General features: G+C 36.6%; 1 protein-coding gene across 3 annotated transcripts; it reads left to right on the forward strand.

Annotated features, from left to right (window-relative positions):
* The first annotated feature begins 33 nt into the window (after positions 1-33).
* Positions 34-17,268, forward strand: LOC120625448 (mothers against decapentaplegic homolog 3). Of its 3 annotated transcripts, none has more exons than XM_039892520.1 (12): positions 34-531; positions 5,284-5,377; positions 6,142-6,247; positions 6,829-6,919; positions 8,665-8,772; positions 9,506-9,585; positions 10,492-10,678; positions 11,275-11,372; positions 11,967-12,074; positions 13,184-13,328; positions 14,424-14,548; positions 15,531-17,268. In XM_039892520.1, the coding sequence occupies exons 1-11, from the start codon at positions 332-334 to the stop codon at positions 14,545-14,547; spliced, it is 1,341 nt and encodes a 446-aa protein (XP_039748454.1). In that variant the 5' UTR covers positions 34-331; the 3' UTR covers position 14,548; positions 15,531-17,268. The 3 variants fall into 3 exon arrangements, with proteins under 3 accessions (XP_039748454.1, XP_039748453.1, XP_039748452.1); XM_039892519.1 differs by having other exon boundaries at positions 35-531; positions 8,650-8,772; positions 14,424-14,554; positions 15,534-17,268; XM_039892518.1 differs by having other exon boundaries at positions 35-531; positions 8,650-8,772.
* The last annotated feature ends 1,372 nt before the right edge of the window (positions 17,269-18,640 follow it).

Consider the following 18,640-nt stretch of genomic DNA (forward strand, 5'->3'; position numbering starts at 1 on the left):
CACATTAGAAGGGCAGTAGGTAAATATCCAAAAGCAACGCAACTGAACAAAGGAAGTCGTTAAGTATATGACTTTATTAAATAATCTAGTAATAACTCAATCTGCTAGTAAATTTTAAAACGAGTTTAACGAGTGAAAGAGACAACTGAAATACCTAATTATTTGTTGATTGACAAATGACAAGTGTTCTGTCATTCATAAATTTAATTCAATAATGGCCGATGTGATAAAGTATAACTAAATACGGAATATTTACTTGGTAGTTTCCGTACAAATTGAATTTGCTATTCAAATGTTTTAACGAGTGTGAGCTAATCAGTGGTTCCGCGGAATGTTTCCGCTTACACCGCCGGTCGTCAAGCGTTTGTTGGGATGGAAAAAAGGCCCGGAAGGATCTTCCGCCGAGGATAAGTGGTCTGAAAAAGCTGTGAAAAGCCTTGTAAAGAAGCTGAAGAAGAGTGGTGCCATTGAGGAATTGGAAAGGGCGCTTTCCAATCAGACAAGTCACACAAAGTGCGTTACAATACCGAGGTACGTTTTTTTTTCGTAAATAATGACGAATTTTTGTCACTGAATTTTCTTATTAGTCGCTGATAAGACTATTATTATTACAAGTTCTAAAACAAGTTATAAACCCTACATCGAGTATATTTTCATGTTATTCGCAAACTATTATCTTAGTGGTATACAAGAAGAAATATAAAGGTTATTTGAAATTAGTTAAATAATACAAATTTTCACTTTAGTTTCTTTGTTTATCTTGCGCACATTTTAAGGAAGTGGACTACGAAGTAATCCCCTCTTATAATAAAGATGCAAGAACTGGTTTGTCGTTCTTACTCCCAGGTACACTCCAGAGTAATGGTTTGATGTTTTTTTTTTGCTCATACATAGGGAATGACATACGCTTTGATTTATCCCAAAGAAACGCATTGTTCCTATGGGATAAATCTAAAACACATTTCTGTTACCTCAATATGCTAACAAGACTTAACAGATTTTGAAATTTTGTGTTAAGGATCTTAGATCTTAAATATTCCTATACCTATAGAGGATCCTTTTCATCCTATAAAACATACTAATGTCTTTATTTTTAAAGGGAATTTTAATATATTTTTGCCTTCCTTTCCTTCCATCCCTAGATTGTTTTAAAACAATTATTTTTCATACAAAGTATCAATGAAATGACTGCGGATGTTGTACCATCATCCATCATTATGCTATTATTGTGCTACTCATGGACGTACTAAGCCTTTTCCCATAGGAGAGAGCTAAGTACAGAGCTTACGTATCGCTGTTTAAATGTGGGTTGTAGGGCTTAATCATTTATTATATCCAATATGTTGGTTATAATAACCAGGAACCAAGGCTAGAAGTGCCCATGGGGTTTGACAGCAACTACTTCCAAATTCAATTCACTGAATCCCAAAAAAACTAAACAATTTTTGGTCTGACCTGGGATATGCACCCTGGACCTTGAGATAAGTATATATGTGATAAACACTAGATAAGTGAAGCAGGCAGGTGATTGTACACACATAAATAACTGTCACAAAAGATACACAAAACTTGAGTTCACTTAAACTTATTGGAAAAGCATTTGTTGACTAGCCGTCAACCAAAATACAATATGCATATAGAATGCTAATTTGCAATTCAGCTTTTGAAGGGTTTCAGACTGTCTCTGCTATCATACCTGTGCACAGCAGTGTGCTGTTAAATGTGGGAGGACACAATATGCTTATTAGTACGAATTAGAAAATTAATCAGTACCAGTTATAAATATCAATAATAGTAATGGTTATATTAAATTTTCTTTCAACACTAAATTATTACTGCTTAATAAATTAAAGTAGATTCTATTTAATATCTTCCGGAGAATTGCAAAATATTCCTGGACAGTTCTCCCCTTCTACATGTAATAAAAGTTAATAGGTAGTTATTTTAAATGAAAATTATGTTATATTTTAATTTATAAATTTATTTATTACTCTTGCCTCTTTAAATATGAGTATAGGTACAGAAAAGTAAACTGAATTATTATGACTATTAATCTATTACATCCCTAATTTTTCATTTGACCAATGAGTGTATTATGAACCCCTTACAAAATCAGGCTTCAGATACTAGTAATTTTTGTAAGAAGCTTCATAGAATAACATTAAAAAGAAACTTCAATAGAAATATATTCTGGTAAACTCTCTCTTAAACAGAATCGGTTGACTTTTCAAATAAGCTTTTAAAGTAGGCATCATGGAAAATGCTATATATTATACACTATTTTTCTAAAGAAACTAACAAGATTCTTCTTAGTATTTAGAAGTTTAAATTGATAATATATTTTAAAAGTGAACAAAAAATACACACAGTGTAAAATACATAGTTCAGAAATATATGTAACAATATGTACAAACCAAAATAACAAAAATTCACAAAGTAAATAACAAAGTTGTTCATAATATTTGCCAAATGATATAATCATATAAGCAAGTGGTAACCCTATCTTACAATCATGTTCAACCCTATACTATAAATATTCAGCAAAAAAAGAGCAGAAGGCCTCCTTCTAAATAAAAACTAATTAATTTTTACGACACACTCATTCAAATTTCAAATGATAATTTAATGATATTTGAAAAAATACTAATTTACGTTCATTAATAGAAAATACGCTTATCCAAACAAATTCTATAGTTTGAGGAAAACCCCGCATCTCCGCAGCCATGAACTGCGCTATAAACCGACCAAATGTCATAGCCCGCGAAGGCACATTGACCCCGCGCTGTTCAATGACCACCGCATTTTGGTGACATAACCCCAGACAGGACGCAAAATCAAAAAGGAAGGTCAAATCGCCGTCAAAACAATTATTGTGAATTGAAGCTTTTTGATAATATGGCGGACGAATTTTGGACCTCGCGGTTTTAATTGCTTTTTTAAAGCGTAATTTATCTAAACTAAAGAGCCGATTCACTTCACTAAGTACTTTTCCGCGCATATTCATCGACGTCGCGAGTGAATATAGTGTGTTTCGTTCATAAAATCATTAAATCGTGCATTGAAAAACAATTCGGAAGTGAATAATTTGCGAATTATTCTAATTAGACTATGCTTTGAAACGTTTTTCTTTGTCTTTTATGGTAGTGCGCTGGTCAGTGATATGATTATTACGTTCAGACGTTTTACTGTTTGCAATCGTGAGTGTTTACGCATGATAACTTTTAAATCATTTATCGTACCTAATTATATCCGTCTTAATTTATCATAGATGATGATTAATGCTACGGCATTAGTATTTTGTATACTCGATTTTACAAACAAGCATTGAAACAACAAAGTTATATAAGATTTAACTATTATAAAAAGCTACTGGAAATAATATTGACCTATCTATGAAATTATACAAGTCTGTTTTTGTATATTGTATTTCATTTTACATAAGCGGAATCTTCGGGCACATTTGCAGTATTATTATTTCGCTGCCAAGTTTTAACATAAAAAAAAAATGTGTACCTTGTTATTGAGGATGATTAGAGGCTATGTATATTAAATTATGAGTATATATTGCATTGGTCAAGTGGTGACATGTTCAGCTACGTATCATTAGGTCTTGATGCCCAAGCTATGGGCAACATTTCTGGAATAGATCTTTTCTGTTATAAAGTTCTTAGTACCAGCTCAGAGGTAGAAAATAGCTGTGCCCAGCCTTGTGCCCAGAGATGGCCATGCATGTGATAATAATCTTTAAAGCTACGCTTGGTGCAGCACGGTTGGCCTATGGTCTAAATCACTCTCTTATAGTCAGGAATATTTAGGAATAAGTAGCAGTAAATTCTTATTATTTCTCTTACCCAATTTTTTTTTATAACGTATATAGCACTAGCGTTCCCAGCCCGCTTCGCCGGGCTAGATTTTGCTTTATTTTATTTAAACAATAAACTTACATCATTAAATTTTTAATTTAAGTCTCAAAATAAATTAAATCATTTATTTCTCTCCGTATTCATTCTCTTCTATTCTCTTCTCGAGCGGGTAAAGATCATTATCTACACCCATGTACACCCAACAATAGAATATCATCTTAGTAAATAAAAGCTGTATTTTACAGTTTGACAGTTCAAAAATAGGAGTGCTCCGATCGTCACCGAACTTTACAGGATTACTCGCTAGGACAATCCGGAGATACCCTGAAAGTTTTATTGAAATCGGTCCAGCCGTTTCGGAGCCTATACGGAACATACCCACCCACTTTCTCTTTTATATTTATAGATGTTATATTTTTATTTTATTTTTTGAAATTTGTAGTTTGATATTAATTTAGATTTTAAAATATATTTTTTGTATTAAATTGTATATAGTTGGAATTTTTTTCTCCAATTATTTTATTGACTTCTATTACTTTCCTAAGCTTTTTTATATTATACTACAAGTTAGCACTTGGCTGCAATAACACCTAGTAGAAAGTGATGATGCATTTTAAGATTTTAGCAAGCCTGTTCACAGTATGGCAGTTATATTAAACTTGTTTTTACCAGCATCACACTAGAATGCTAAATAGCTTGGTGGCACCTCTGGCGGTATGGTGCTAACTAGCCATGGCTAAGCCTTAAGCCAATTTATTGTGGTTAGGACTTCTGCGTTTCTTTCAGAGGGCCAAGTTTGAATCTGTACACCCACCTCTCAAGTTTTCTTAGTTAAACTTTTTTTTAACTTAGTGGAGAACTCTCAGGCATTCAGATTTCCTCAGTATGTGACTGAGGAAATCTGAACGCCTGAGAGTTCTCCATAATGTTCTCAGAGGCATGTGAAGTCCACCAATCCGCACTGGGCCAGTGTAGTGGATTACTGCCTAAGCTCTTCTTATTGTGGCAGGAGATCCATGCCCTGTAGTGGGCCAGTAGTGGGTCCATGTGATGTTCATGATGATGAGACTTTAAAAAGGGGCTAAACCAATAAGACAATTCAAAATTCATTTATATCAAGTAGGCCCAGTTTATAGCACTTTTGAAACGTCAAGTCAGTCAGCTTGTAGTGACTATACCACCGGCTCAGAAGGTTGATTACTCAAAGCAGAACCGACAAGAAACTCAGTTCCAACAATTCTCTGTCTGCGTCTGGTGCCTAAATTTTTACTTCATATCAATTTTGTAAGTACCTGATAAGGTATATAATGAGATTTAGGGCTGATGAGAAAAAATTCATAAATTCATTTCTCTATTTGACCCTGTAAGTGAATGAGCTTAGAAAAGAAAAGAAGATGAAACTTTTATATATTCTTTTCAGAGTGAAACCAAACGACAACAGTATTAATGGACAGTACAGAAAAGGGTTGCCGCATGTTGTCTACTGCAGGCTGTGGCGGTGGCCGCAGCTACAAGTCAGTATATGTTGAACACTATATATGTCTGTGTACTATATATATATCTTATGTATGTTACTATATATATATCTTATGTATGTTACTATATGTATGTGTATTGCAGCAGCTTTCGCTGTACTACTACTAGCATCTACTGCGATCACCAACCTGTCTGCCCAGGCTAGTGATTATTGGCAGGGTAGTGATCTCCCGTCAGGAGAGGCCTTTACTCCATCATTGCACTGTGATGCTATTCTGATATTATATAGGACCGTAATGTACTTTTTTGCTTTTGTTTTGTCATAGTAATACATGACCCCATTTGACCTTTAATGTAAACACAGATGACTTGATGTCACTGGGCATTTATTTTGATATCAAGTTGAAGATTCGTTCATATGAATTTCCATTGACGAAGTACCCTTGTAAGAATCAGGAAACAAAGAACTCGGACGGGCTTTTCAAATTCTAGCCAAGCGGAAATATTATAGGAAATTAAGATGCAAATTTTTGTTTTTTTAAATATCTTTTTTAGTATTCGTTATATTGACGATATACACAAAGATGAAAACGCCCTTTGGCTTATTATGAAATATTAAGCTTAATTTGCTATATGGTGAATCTGTATGGTGTACTTAATTTGTAATTTCTTCAATCCTTGTACTCCACACCAAACAGATCTTCGGCAATGTACCCTCTACGCACGTTTTGCTCCGAAACCTGAGCATCCTCAGGAGTTTTTCCTTTTTGAAGCCATTGTCTAAATATAAGGTTTTTTCCAGAGTCAACATGAACTAAAGCCAGTCGACCACTGCGAGTACGCATATCAATTGAAAAGGGACGAAGTGTGCATCAACCCTTATCATTATAATAAAATAGACTCGCCTGGTAAGTGATCTGTTTTGTTTTATTAGGTCTTATTACAAAAATAAATAAAAGTTTAAAACAACACGCTCTTATAGAAAATCCAACTAAAAAATAAATTGTAATAAATTAATAATACTTAAGATTTTACACAGTACCTCCCGAGCATAGTGAGGCATCTAGAATCCTGAGTGGTGTTTAGATATAGGTACTCTTCAGTGATATTTGCTCTTTTGTTCACGCTTTACGGGCTCTGGCGAGTAAGAGGGACGCCTTTATGGAATATCCTCATCATCATCATCATATCAACCCATTACTGGCCCACTACAGTGCACGGGTGTCCCCCGTGCCCTGTAGTGGGCCGTGTTAAGGCCGTAGTTCAACACGCTGGCCCTGTATGAACAGAACATGTAGAACTCTCAGGCATGCAGCAAGTGATATTTTAATTACATAAAACGCACATAACTTAGAAAAAGTTGAGGATTCGAACTTGGCCCTCAGAAATTAAACTGGGGTGATAGCCCAGTTCTCCAGTATAAATTCCAATATATATTACTTGTAAATAAATCATTTCGAAATCGGTATGAGTGATATTGTTTGTGCAGCGTTGCCGCCGATCCTGGTGCCGCGGTGCGCGGAGGGGGAGCTGCGAGCGCCGCCGCCCTACGACTACCAGCAGCATCACGACCACGACAGGTGAACTGCGTTCATACCACCCGTGAAGAACTATTGCATATATGTAAAGAGTATATACCTATAGTGTGTCAACTACTTTGTATACTCATTGAGAGTAATGGCGCGCAAGCAAATAGGGGTTACTCCGCGCTTTCTATACCGCACTATTCTTTGTTCAGTCGGGCGGTCAGTTAGGATATATTCAGGATAAATGTCTCGTTGGTCTATGTCGTTGTTTATTTATTTATTAGTTATCCAACAGCGTTACAAATTATTTTGGGATATATTAAGGGATTATCGTATTAGTAAAATTAGGCCAAATCTAGATTACAAATCTAAACTGTGACAATAAAGTAATAGGTGCAAGTACAAAATATACAAAACAATCAGTTGCGATATTTACAACAGCATCAATGGGTGTGAGTGGGTGTGTGCATAAGTTTGCAAATGTATGTGCTTGGGTGCGTTGGTGATTTATTTTTATCTATAAGTTCATTTTGTTATAAACTTACCTCAACTCAGAACTAATGTTATACTTAGTAAAATTCTTATCGTAACAAAATTTTCACGGTTCAAATTTATGATTTTTCCAATCTTTATAGTTCACACTAAACAGAACTTCGGCGTTGTATTTTCTACGCACTTTTCACTGTGACACCGGAGCATCCTCGGGAGATGTTGACTTTACAATTAATAACTAACTGTTGTTGCTAAATGTAACAGTCAGTCACTGAAAAATATATTCATTATAAAATCAACATCAGTCTTCAGTGACTTCGCTGAGTATAGCAAATTAAGTTTAAAAACAACGACAAGCCGGCTTCTATCCAGCAATGAAGATACAATCAAAAACTTAATTTCGGCGACACAATCATAGTGTTGGTTCTTAATCATCATCAAATCAACCGATTGACGTCCACAGCTGGACATGGGCTTTTGTATTGCGTTCCAAACTCCACTATTCTGGGCCGCTTGTATCCAGCGACTCCCCGCGACTCGCTTGATGTCGCCTGTCCAGCTGGTTAGGAATCGACCAACGCTGCGTTTACCGGATCGTTGTTGCCACTCCATCCAACTCTCTGAAGCGACGTCCATCGGTTCTCCGAGCTATGTGCCCCGCCATTGCCACTTCAGCCTCGGTAACTTTAGTTCTTCTAGACGGCCGAGTGGCGCAGTGGGTAGCGCCACCCTGCTTTCTGAGTCCAAGGCCGTGGGTTCGATTCCCACTACTGGGAAATGTTTGTGTGATGAACATGAATGGTTTTCAGTGTCTGGGTGTTTATCTGTATATTATAGTATTTATGTGTATTATATCCATATAAAAATATTCATCAGCTATCTCAGTACCCATAACACAAGCTACGCTTACTTTGGGGCTAGATGGCGATGTGTGTATTGTCGTAGTATATCTATTTATTCTCGTTATTTCTGATTTGATCACGCAAAGATAGGTACTTCGAACATAGCTCCCGTTCCTGTAAAATGTTTCATAGATCCCGTTTTCTGTAGTATGTTTCTTCAACCAAAGGTTGTCTGGAGGAGATCGCTTCAAGCGATAAGGCCGCCTTTGTGTATATGTATATTAACGTTTTTTTTTTGTTAACCTGGTTTTTTATTCGTATGTGCAATAAATACTTTTCTTCTTCTTCTTCTCTTCCCATCGTTCGCTGAGTGGCCCTGAGCCTTCTTATGAGGCCCATAGTGTTGGTTCTTACATTTTATTAATTAAAAAAAAACCATCAATTAAACAGCATATATGGTGGTAGCGTGATGCAGAGCGTGGTGGGCGTCGTGGGCGCGGTGGGCGGCCACAGCGCACTGTACTTGGAGGCTACGCTGGCGCAACAGGTGCCGGGCAACACCACCGTGCAATTGTAAGTACTCTGGGATACCTGAACATGAGTGGCGTGCACTCCATACATGCACAAAAGCACTGCCCACCCTAAAATTGCTATAAAACTCGTGTAGAAGGAGAATTTTTGACCTTCTGAATGCATACCCTCGTAAGGAAACCGGTGCACGCCACTGCTGAACATGTATAAAGGTGGTCAAATCGATTCTATACAAATCCTATACACTACTGCAACACAATATTATACTAATGTATAAAGCTGAAGAGTTTGTTTGTTTGTTAACTTAACCGCGATGATCTAAGGATTTGCGAAATTCTTTCAGTATTGGATTGCCCATTTATCGAGGAAGGTTATAGGCTATATATCATCACGCTTAGACCAATAGGAGCATAGCAAAAATAGAAAATGTTTCAAAATCGGGGGGTTTTTTTTTTGCGGCAATACCACCGTGCAGTTGTAAGTACTTTGGACACCTGAACATGTATATATTGATAATGGTGGTCAATTTAAATCTATACAAACCTACGTAGCGCATAGGTACTATGCGCGTGCCGGTCTTTTATCTTCAATAGGGTTGTCATAAGTAACTAAGAATGTGTTGAATTAGTTTGTATGGAAAAATAAATATGCTTCTTTTAATTTAATATTTTTACAGGGTGATCCCTTATGAAATATTGTTATGAAGCCTTCAACAGTACTTCGTAATTCGGTTGCACGTTATATAAACTTTTAAGCTATTTAACTCCCCATACAGAAGCGCGTCCTCGGTGGAGACCCCGCCGCCCGGGTACATGAGTGAGGACGGTGATCCCATGGACCATAACGACAACATGAGTGAGTTTGTTGACAATTTGTGTTCATTTACCATTAATTATAGTTGTTTTTAACTAGACGAACCTGTTGTCTTGTTCATCATTACCCTATAACCGTTCACCGGTGGACTAAATGTCTCTGCCTAGGAGTTTTGTCCAAAATCACTACACTGGGCAGAATGGTTGTCTTTCGCAGTAGATGGTAGTAGTAGCACAAAAGGACGCTGGTGCCCGTTCTCTGTCATATTCGCTTAGCCACCTAGAACACCCACCCAATTGTATTATGATCTGCCGTCACCACACTGCATTTCTACAATGTTTTAAATATGATGATCTTACCACCTTTTATTTGATTATACGCCATCGATCGCCATCTGTTTCAAGTAATCCGAAGTGACAATGTCCATTCAAAATTGACTTATTGACCCGATCCGCACAGCTCTAACCACTTGACGGATCGGGCTGAAATTTTGCACACAGATAGTTATTACAACTTAGGCATCCGCTAAAAAAGGATTTTAGAAAAATCCAACCCTAAGAGGGTTAAATTTCTTTTTCAAGTTATATCCATGAAACTTTGATTTTAGGTTTTCGATTAAAAATAAAGAAATACATGTCTCACAAATTTTAAAAATAGCTACTCCAAAGGCATTTAATAGGGGAGGAAAATTAGAAAGTTTCTGATTTTTTAAATTAATTTATGTTCATATTTTTCTATTAGCAGCAAGACTTTTTTAAACCTTTGTAGTTAAAATATACCAAATCAAAAATTTAACTTAACGTGAACGAAGCCGCGGGCAAAAGCTAGTCCCATATAATGTCGGTACTCAATTTGTTTAATCATGTGTAACAGATTTCAGTTTCATTAAAAGGAATTTTGGTGAGCGTTTCCAACAGTTTTTTTTATAACAAACTCAACTTGTTCCAGATCTGACCCGCCTAACACCGTCTCCCGGCAATATAGCAACGGAGGCGGCGCCAGTGCTGTACCACGAGCCCGCTTTCTGGTGCAGCATCAGCTACTACGAGCTGAACACGCGCGTGGGGGAGACCTTCCACGCCTCCCAACCCTCCATCACTGTGGATGGCTTCACGGACCCCAGCAATAGTGAGAGGTGTGTTTTATATCCGACCCCTCGAGAAACACATAGCCTTAATGTAACTTTTCATCCCTTAATATCCCTTTAACTCCCTTAATATCCCCTTACTTCATGGGGATGAAAATAATAGAAAACGCTGTTCCGTTGCTACGGCAGACATAAAATGGCACCCTTGCTAAAAAAAATCGGTTTAAATATCTCCCTACCCTTTCTACCCTTAAATATATAAAGAAACATTTAATGAGTACTGACTACTCAGTTAGGTTACTCGGCTGAAGTAGGCCAACGAATGCTGCACGGAGTCGCCCCTTTGCCCCCGGCGCCTGCAATTTGCTCGGCTTTGCTTGCGCGCCGGTTCTGTCAATGAGTATACAAAGAAGTTGACTCACTATATACTCATTAAACATATTTCACCGCTGATGATAGTGGTTGTATTTTTTTAATGACAACATTGTACACTCACTTATCCTATAGTTGTGTAACACAAGCTTAGCATTATTTTGAATAAAAAAGTATAATGCGCCATCGCCTTGTATATAAGATTTGCATATTTTATTTTAGTTATGTGGTGTGCAAACTTAGTGTGTTATGTATACATGTCTCATTCCCAGGTTTTGCCTCGGTCTTCTATCCAACGTGAACAGAAACGAGGTGGTCGAACAGACGCGCAGACATATCGGCAAGGGCGTGCGGCTTTACTACATTGGCGGTGAGTGTATGTGTACACAACTGTGGATGGTTCAACCTATACATTGGCTGCTTAGTACAAAAGAGCCTCATCACCAAAACTATCAATGAAAAAGCTTTCCTAATACCGCGACGATAAGTTGACATTTGCTTGCACTTTTAATAACTTAAGTCCGTTAGTGTTAAGAGTTTCTTCAGTGTAACTGCAAGTTAAAGCTGTATCCACGGTCTATGGTAAATAGACCTTTCACGTGATGGGTCAATGTGGGTGATTCTATAAGTAACCTATTCGTTATAACAAGTACTATACTAATATTATAAAGTTCTTTAAAGCCCAAAATAATAATTAATTCTTGACATTTTTTCCGACTAAATGGAAAAGAATAACGGTGACATTTTCTGCCTACGTTTAATTATTCGATCGCGTGTACGTTAACCACTATTTGTAGCGAATCGAAAGCGCTATCTACTTACAATTTTAGGAAACATTATTGACACTAGATGGCGGTAATTCGATTTGGATGACACTAGGCACTCAGAGGGTCTGAAACCGTCGATGACATATCTTCTCTTATGTTTATATATCCGCGATTCAGGAAGCTTTGCTCATTTACAGGTGAAGTGTTCGCGGAGTGCCTCAGTGACTCTGCGATATTCGTCCAGAGCCCTAACTGCAACCAGCGGTATGGCTGGCATCCAGCTACTGTGTGTAAAATACCCCCCGGTTAGTACAGTAGTCAGTACCCAAACTCACCATCTACTACTATTATGAATGTTTTTTTTTTTGTTACCTACATTCAACTCAACACTCTCTTGATCAAATTTAGCATAGAAATGACACCCTAGAGAAGGATTTCTTACATCCTCTTTATATATTCAATATATCTGTAATCTGTTGATAAGATGTCTAAGCAAAGTTGTTGATTGTTAAAAATTTAATTGATATTTTTTCACAATAACAACGTTGCTAAGTAATCAAATCATCTGTATGTAGATTCATTATTTATTTATTAAACTCTTTATTTGTATACCACAACATTTAAAATATAACAAAAACAGAAACAGCGAAAGAAGTAGTAATACAAAAGGCGGCCTTATCGCTTAATAGCGATCTCTGCCAGGCAACCTTAGAATTAGGAAAAAAAAGAAGAGGAGAATAGACTGCTGGTGGTACAAATATTAAAATACATACATGCAAATAACTACATGAACAAATAGATAAAATAAATTCATGTTGATATAGCTAGAATATAGATAGCTTGTGCCATAGAAAACGGAGATAGGATACCATATATCTCGGAAAAACTATTGGTTAACCCCCACTTGGTTGGAAATTGGTTGATAAGAGATGCGCAAATCATATGTGCACGAAATCACTGCATATCCTAAAGTTTTATTTAAATAAAGTTTTCATTCTTAATGAAAAGGATTTCGTGTTCGGGTGTCGTACGGGGCGACTAAGGGTATAACGGAGAGCGGACATCAGCATCCCCTGTTCTACTACTACTATCCCCTACGACAGGTTTGTGACCAGGGTATGCATAAAGCAGTTTAATGGCATATAATGGAAAAATTCCCCTCCAATACAAGCGATATAAGATAATTTGGGTATGCAGTGCTTTTTTGCATGTATGAAGTGCACGCCACTGCACTACGATCACCAAGCCGTGTGCCCGTGGTGATTATAGGCCAGCCCGTTAGGAGTGGTGCTTAGTCCATCAGTAGAATGTTCATCTGTAATGATGATTTTCTTACGATTCAGCAAAAACAACTATAGTAGAAAATACCATTGTCACCTTAAATAATGATAGCAATTGCATGATGACACCTCAGGATGCAACCTCAAGATCTTCAACAACCAGGAGTTCGCAGCCCTCCTGTCCCAGTCAGTGTCACAAGGATTCGAGGCGGTGTTCCAGCTCACCCGGATGTGTACTATACGCATGAGCTTCGTCAAAGGTTGGGGCGCCGAGTACAGGTATCTACTCCATCATCATACCCTCGATACTTAGCAGCTAGAACTTTAAAATTTACTCCTGGCCGTTTGGCTGGTTATATCTGGCTTTAAGCTGACATAAGAGGTTCTTTGCGATAAACCATGGGGATGGGTGTATTTTCATTGGTTTATTGGTGGAATTCGCGAAATTCGCTATTTGATGGAATGTGTACGCTTCTGTACATTAACTGTTGCTGGGTTGGTTGGAAAATAAAAACCCCAGAGATTTCTTCTTGTTTCTTTTATTAGTTGTTCTTCCTTATTCTTGTTACCGCCACCGCTTGCTGATTGGAACTAACTCGGCGTACAAACGGGTGCGGTATTTATATTAAATTTGCCAAAATAAAACAGGCCCTCTGATTGGTTCTATTTCTCGGCCAATCAGAGGGCGTTATTTTGTTCCAGTTACATAAGGGCAATTATTGTTAAAATATGCTTATTTCTAAAATGCTATTATTACCTATTAAAAGTTACCTAAACTTAAAACTATTTACATGTTATCTTAAAATTAGGCACACGAAATATTAACTCTAAACGAAATCAGCTGACCGTCCCGCACAGAATGCGCTTTTCAATTGCGTATTTTTATCGGCCGTTACGCATTCGGGGAGTCCCCCGCAAGACAGGTTATGATCTACAATTCGCCACTGGAAAATAATGCATTTAGGGTGCGAGATATATCGAGCGTTTACCGCCGAATTAGCATAACCGTCAAACTAAATTTATTCCAAAAAATGCTTTATTTTTAAATACAAATAAACCTTATTTTCTAAAATTTTTGATTTGTCGGATACGCTTATTCGGCGGTAAAGACTCAATTTGATTGCAACCAATGGTTTGTAATATTTGTACGCCAGCTAATGGCAATACACTGTGACTTCGTTATTGATATTTGTAAACGTGTGTATTATGCAAATAAAGATCTATCTATCTATTTATCTATCTATCTATCGATATATCAAAAAGTTTCCATATCCATACATCCATATCCTTGACGCTCAAAGATATCTGGATATTTATTCCAACGGGTATTCTATTATTACTGCAATTAATGTTTTGAAACGGTTTGAATTCCAGACGGCAGACGGTCACGTCGACGCCATGTTGGATCGAGCTGCACCTGAACGGGCCCTTGCAGTGGCTTGACCGCGTGCTGACACAAATGGGCTCCCCCCCACTGCCCTGCTCATCCATGTCCTAACCACCAGGTAACTGCCTCTCCATATACAGCGCCACTTGGAAAATATGTACTAGGAGATCATCCATACAAACGAGTGTTCCAATCCATATGAATAAGTGTCACTAGTACTAGATTGAGAGAATTTAATAATTCTAAATTTAGCCTAACGCCTATTAAACTGCAATACAAGTTTATCTTTACTTCTAATATTGATATTGTTACAATCTACTACAATATACAGTGGACCTACTAAGCCGGCACCCCCTGCAATCCAACATGTCTTTTATTATTGATATTTTATGCAATCATATTTTGCCAATGTAAATAAAGAATGATTGAATAGGTTATACCTAAATAATCTTATCATTGAATCTGTAATTAATCGGATTACAAGTTACTTTTGCGTAAACAAAATCCAAACTAGCGGGTCGTTGGCAGTACTCTATAATCCGACAAATTCGTTAGTTCGACACTATAAAACTTTTGTCGATTTACCGGGGGTCCACTGTATATCAAGTAACGCATATTTCAGATTTAATATAAGAAAATATTGAAACCTTGATTTAATATAAGAAGATAATTGTATTGACTATACAACACAATGGTATGTATGTGTATGTGAATATGAGTATGTGTGAACCGGGAAAGTGTGTGTGTTAACTATATCTGTAATCTAATAGGAACTCATTTATCTTTTTTACTCTTCCATTTGATCTTAAATGTTAACACAGCTGATCTTACGGTTGTCACCGCGTATTTTATATACACTCCAAAAGTATTGATCCTAGGAAAGTTTTTTTACCTTGAAAAGAGTAAAGCCCGATCGGTACAGTGACTCATTTCCACCTGGCCTTGTATATTTTATGGATATTAATTATATTAAATGGAATAATTATTGGCCATTATACACTGAGTATATATTCAGTATTTTTTTTATCATATTCTACTTGGAAAGTTTTCCACTCTGCACACCCACAGACTATATTATTTCCTCTCATCTTTTACAGGTTTTAACCACAGAGTCTATCAGTCAAAGAAATCGGAAATAAGCACAGAACTATAAATAGTAGTTTTGATATACTTAAACAGTAGCTCAACAAAATGATATACCTCGATATTAGACCATTTGATGTACAATACGACGTATATGTATACAGTTCGCGTCACGAAAGTTGAACAGGAGTTTTTGTGAACACCGTAAATGGGAGCTTGATCCACAATTTGTAAATTCGCGGTAGAAGTGATCAGTACTTTTTAGTACAGCTAGTTCGCAACCGAACATTCGTTTTCAAGTATCGAAATACATGAACGTCAGAGTAAAATAGATCTTATTGTTATTGCATTAAAGTACAAAATTGTCGAAAATACTTTAACTAGAGCTTTTGCCAAAACTTTGTATAACGAAAATCAGAAATACGGGATTTGTGACTAAAACGAATGCGTGAGGCTAATTTTACTTAAAGTATAAAGTTCAATATGCGTTAACGACTCCTTGTTGCGAGCGAGTCAAATCCTATACCCATTCTGGTATAACACGGGTGGTAGAAGAATATCTGAGATTTTCAGCGCCATGTTATTCCAATACTGTTTCCCAGTATTCTAACTAGATGGCGCTCTTTGATTCCATACAAATCGTAGTTAACTTTGGCGCGATGCAATAAGTCGACGTAGGTGGAAAATCTTGCTATGCTCAGTATGCGTATTATAAGATTTGCATGCTCTCGTAATGATCGAAACACTAACGTCAAATTAAATGAGACCTAAGTTTGCACGTTTGAGAGTCACAAATTCCCGTTATCCTGTTTTTTTTACACCAGAGTGCATGCTGAACAAGTGTGTACGGATTTGAGCTTTATAACGAGGTAGATAAATTGCATTTTACTCTGGAATTAAAAAATATTGATAGTCGAAGTTGGTGTGTATGCTATTTGTTTCTCGGCGTATGGTTCGATCTGAGGCTGGCTCCCAACCCTGCTATTATAATAATTATAATATCTGTGGTCGATTAATGACATAGTAATAATAAAAAAAAAATGGTTAAAATCAATTTTTTGGCAATCCTGTTAATTGTTTTTTTTTAATAATTATAAAAAAAAAAAATATACCAAGCTAAAACTAAATACAACTAGAATAGGCTAGGATAGCTTAGTATAGTGTGGATACTATAAAATCTATTGTAAAATTGTTATTTTGATGGGTAATATAATATTATGAATCGAACCGGGACATAATTATTGTAATAGCAGAGTTAAGGATAGTTGTATTTATGAAAACTTTTTCTAAAAGGGTTATTTATTTTTGAAATATCAGGTTCAACTTTCGTTACGCGAGCAGCAGTTTGGAGAATACAATTCAAAATGGCCGCTGTTGTCTAGCATTCTACGTGTATACTTTATTATTTATATAAAAAGATACAATACGGTATTGGATTTACACAATTCTGTGTATTTTCGACCAGAGAAGTTATTTACGAGAATGTGTTAACCGGTTCGAAAATGGGAGTTTCTATGTGAAGTAAGGAGGAAAAAAAAGATGTCGTTTTAGGATAGGTATGCGGATTACGCATTAGTTGGTCGAACTTGGTACTAGTATAGGATATTTTTCATATCAAACAAAGAAACATAGAATACAGTCGCCATTTTAAATTGACCCTTCGAACTCGCGTAATAACTTGAATTTTTATGTAAACGATCTTATTTGTAAGGAGCTAAAGTGTATTTTTCATTAAAACTGTATAATATATTAAGATTTTTCCTTTGAAGCTTACAATATATATTTACGTTAGTTAAGGGGCTGCACATTTATTACGTAGAACGTGTTTTTTTAGTTCGTTTGGACATTATCTCCTTTAGGATGTGGGGTAAAACCAGTACCCCTTTTTGTCTAACCTTGTGTCAATTATACCATAATGGCATAGGATACAATCATGGGGAGTGTATTTAAATTAAATCCACCACGCTGCAGGTACAGTTCACGAATGTCAGGCTTAAAGCCTCGGTGAGAAGGTAAAGGCTAAATTAGTGTCATTTAAACTGTGGCCATCGGAAGTGAGAAAACCCGCATACCTGAGAGTTTCTCCATAATGTTCTCAAAGGTGTGTGAAGGCCACCAATCCGCACTGGGCCAGTGTGGTGGACTTACGGGCTTAACCCCTTTCATTGGGGGAGACCCGTGCCCTGCAGTGGGCCGGTAATGGATCGATATGGTGAAACGGTGACCCGTCTAGTGACTGATATGGAATTGCTTCTCCTGAGCAAACGACGAATTTATGCTGTCGCGACTATTTTCTCTCTGCTAGGTTAGGTAGATTGGAACAATCTCGGAAAAGTCCTTTACAAGGGGAAATCCCCTTTGTTTAATATAAATTAAATAAATATACTACGACAATACACACATCGCCATCTAGCCCAAAAGTAAGCGTAGCCTGTGTTATGGGTACCAACATGAATATTTTTATGAATATTAATGCTGCTGCCCGCATCATTGTCCACTTTTGTTTAGTTTTTTTTTTGTTTTTAAACTCTCGAAAACAAAACGTTTTCGTGCTGGGCCCTAAAAGTATCCTATGTCTGTTCTCTAGGATGCAAGTTTTATCTGCGCCAAATTTAATCAAGATCGGTACAGTGGATGCCCCGAACAAAGATAACAGAACAACCTAACATACGCACTTTCACATTTATCATATTATTAAACAATGCAGCCCCTTATAATGTTCTGACACGATGCAATAGAATTTTTTTGCGTGCATGTTACTCTTTAAGTTTGTAAACGTGTACAGGCGACCGTATGTATACAGGATGATTTTTTTTTAACTGTGATATCTTTTCTCTATGGCAACTATGCCAACCAATGGAAATAGGTAAGATTTGTTCTAGAGAGATTTATCTAGTTTTTTTTCAGTTATAATTTGATGAAGTTTCAAACGTTCAAAAATCAATGTATTTGTATGAATTAGAGGTTGGCTAGATACCATAGAAATTTATTAAAACTCACCTGTGTATAGTAAAAAATAAATTGGTATTATTACTGTATATAAATTTAAAAAAAATGTATGTCTAAAATGTTTAATTAATCACACAAAAGTGCAACAGAAAATAAAAATAAAATTAGACAC

Source organism: Pararge aegeria, chromosome 7 (assembly GCF_905163445.1).
Source record: "Pararge aegeria chromosome 7, ilParAegt1.1, whole genome shotgun sequence".
NCBI lineage: Eukaryota > Metazoa > Arthropoda > Insecta > Lepidoptera > Nymphalidae > Pararge > Pararge aegeria.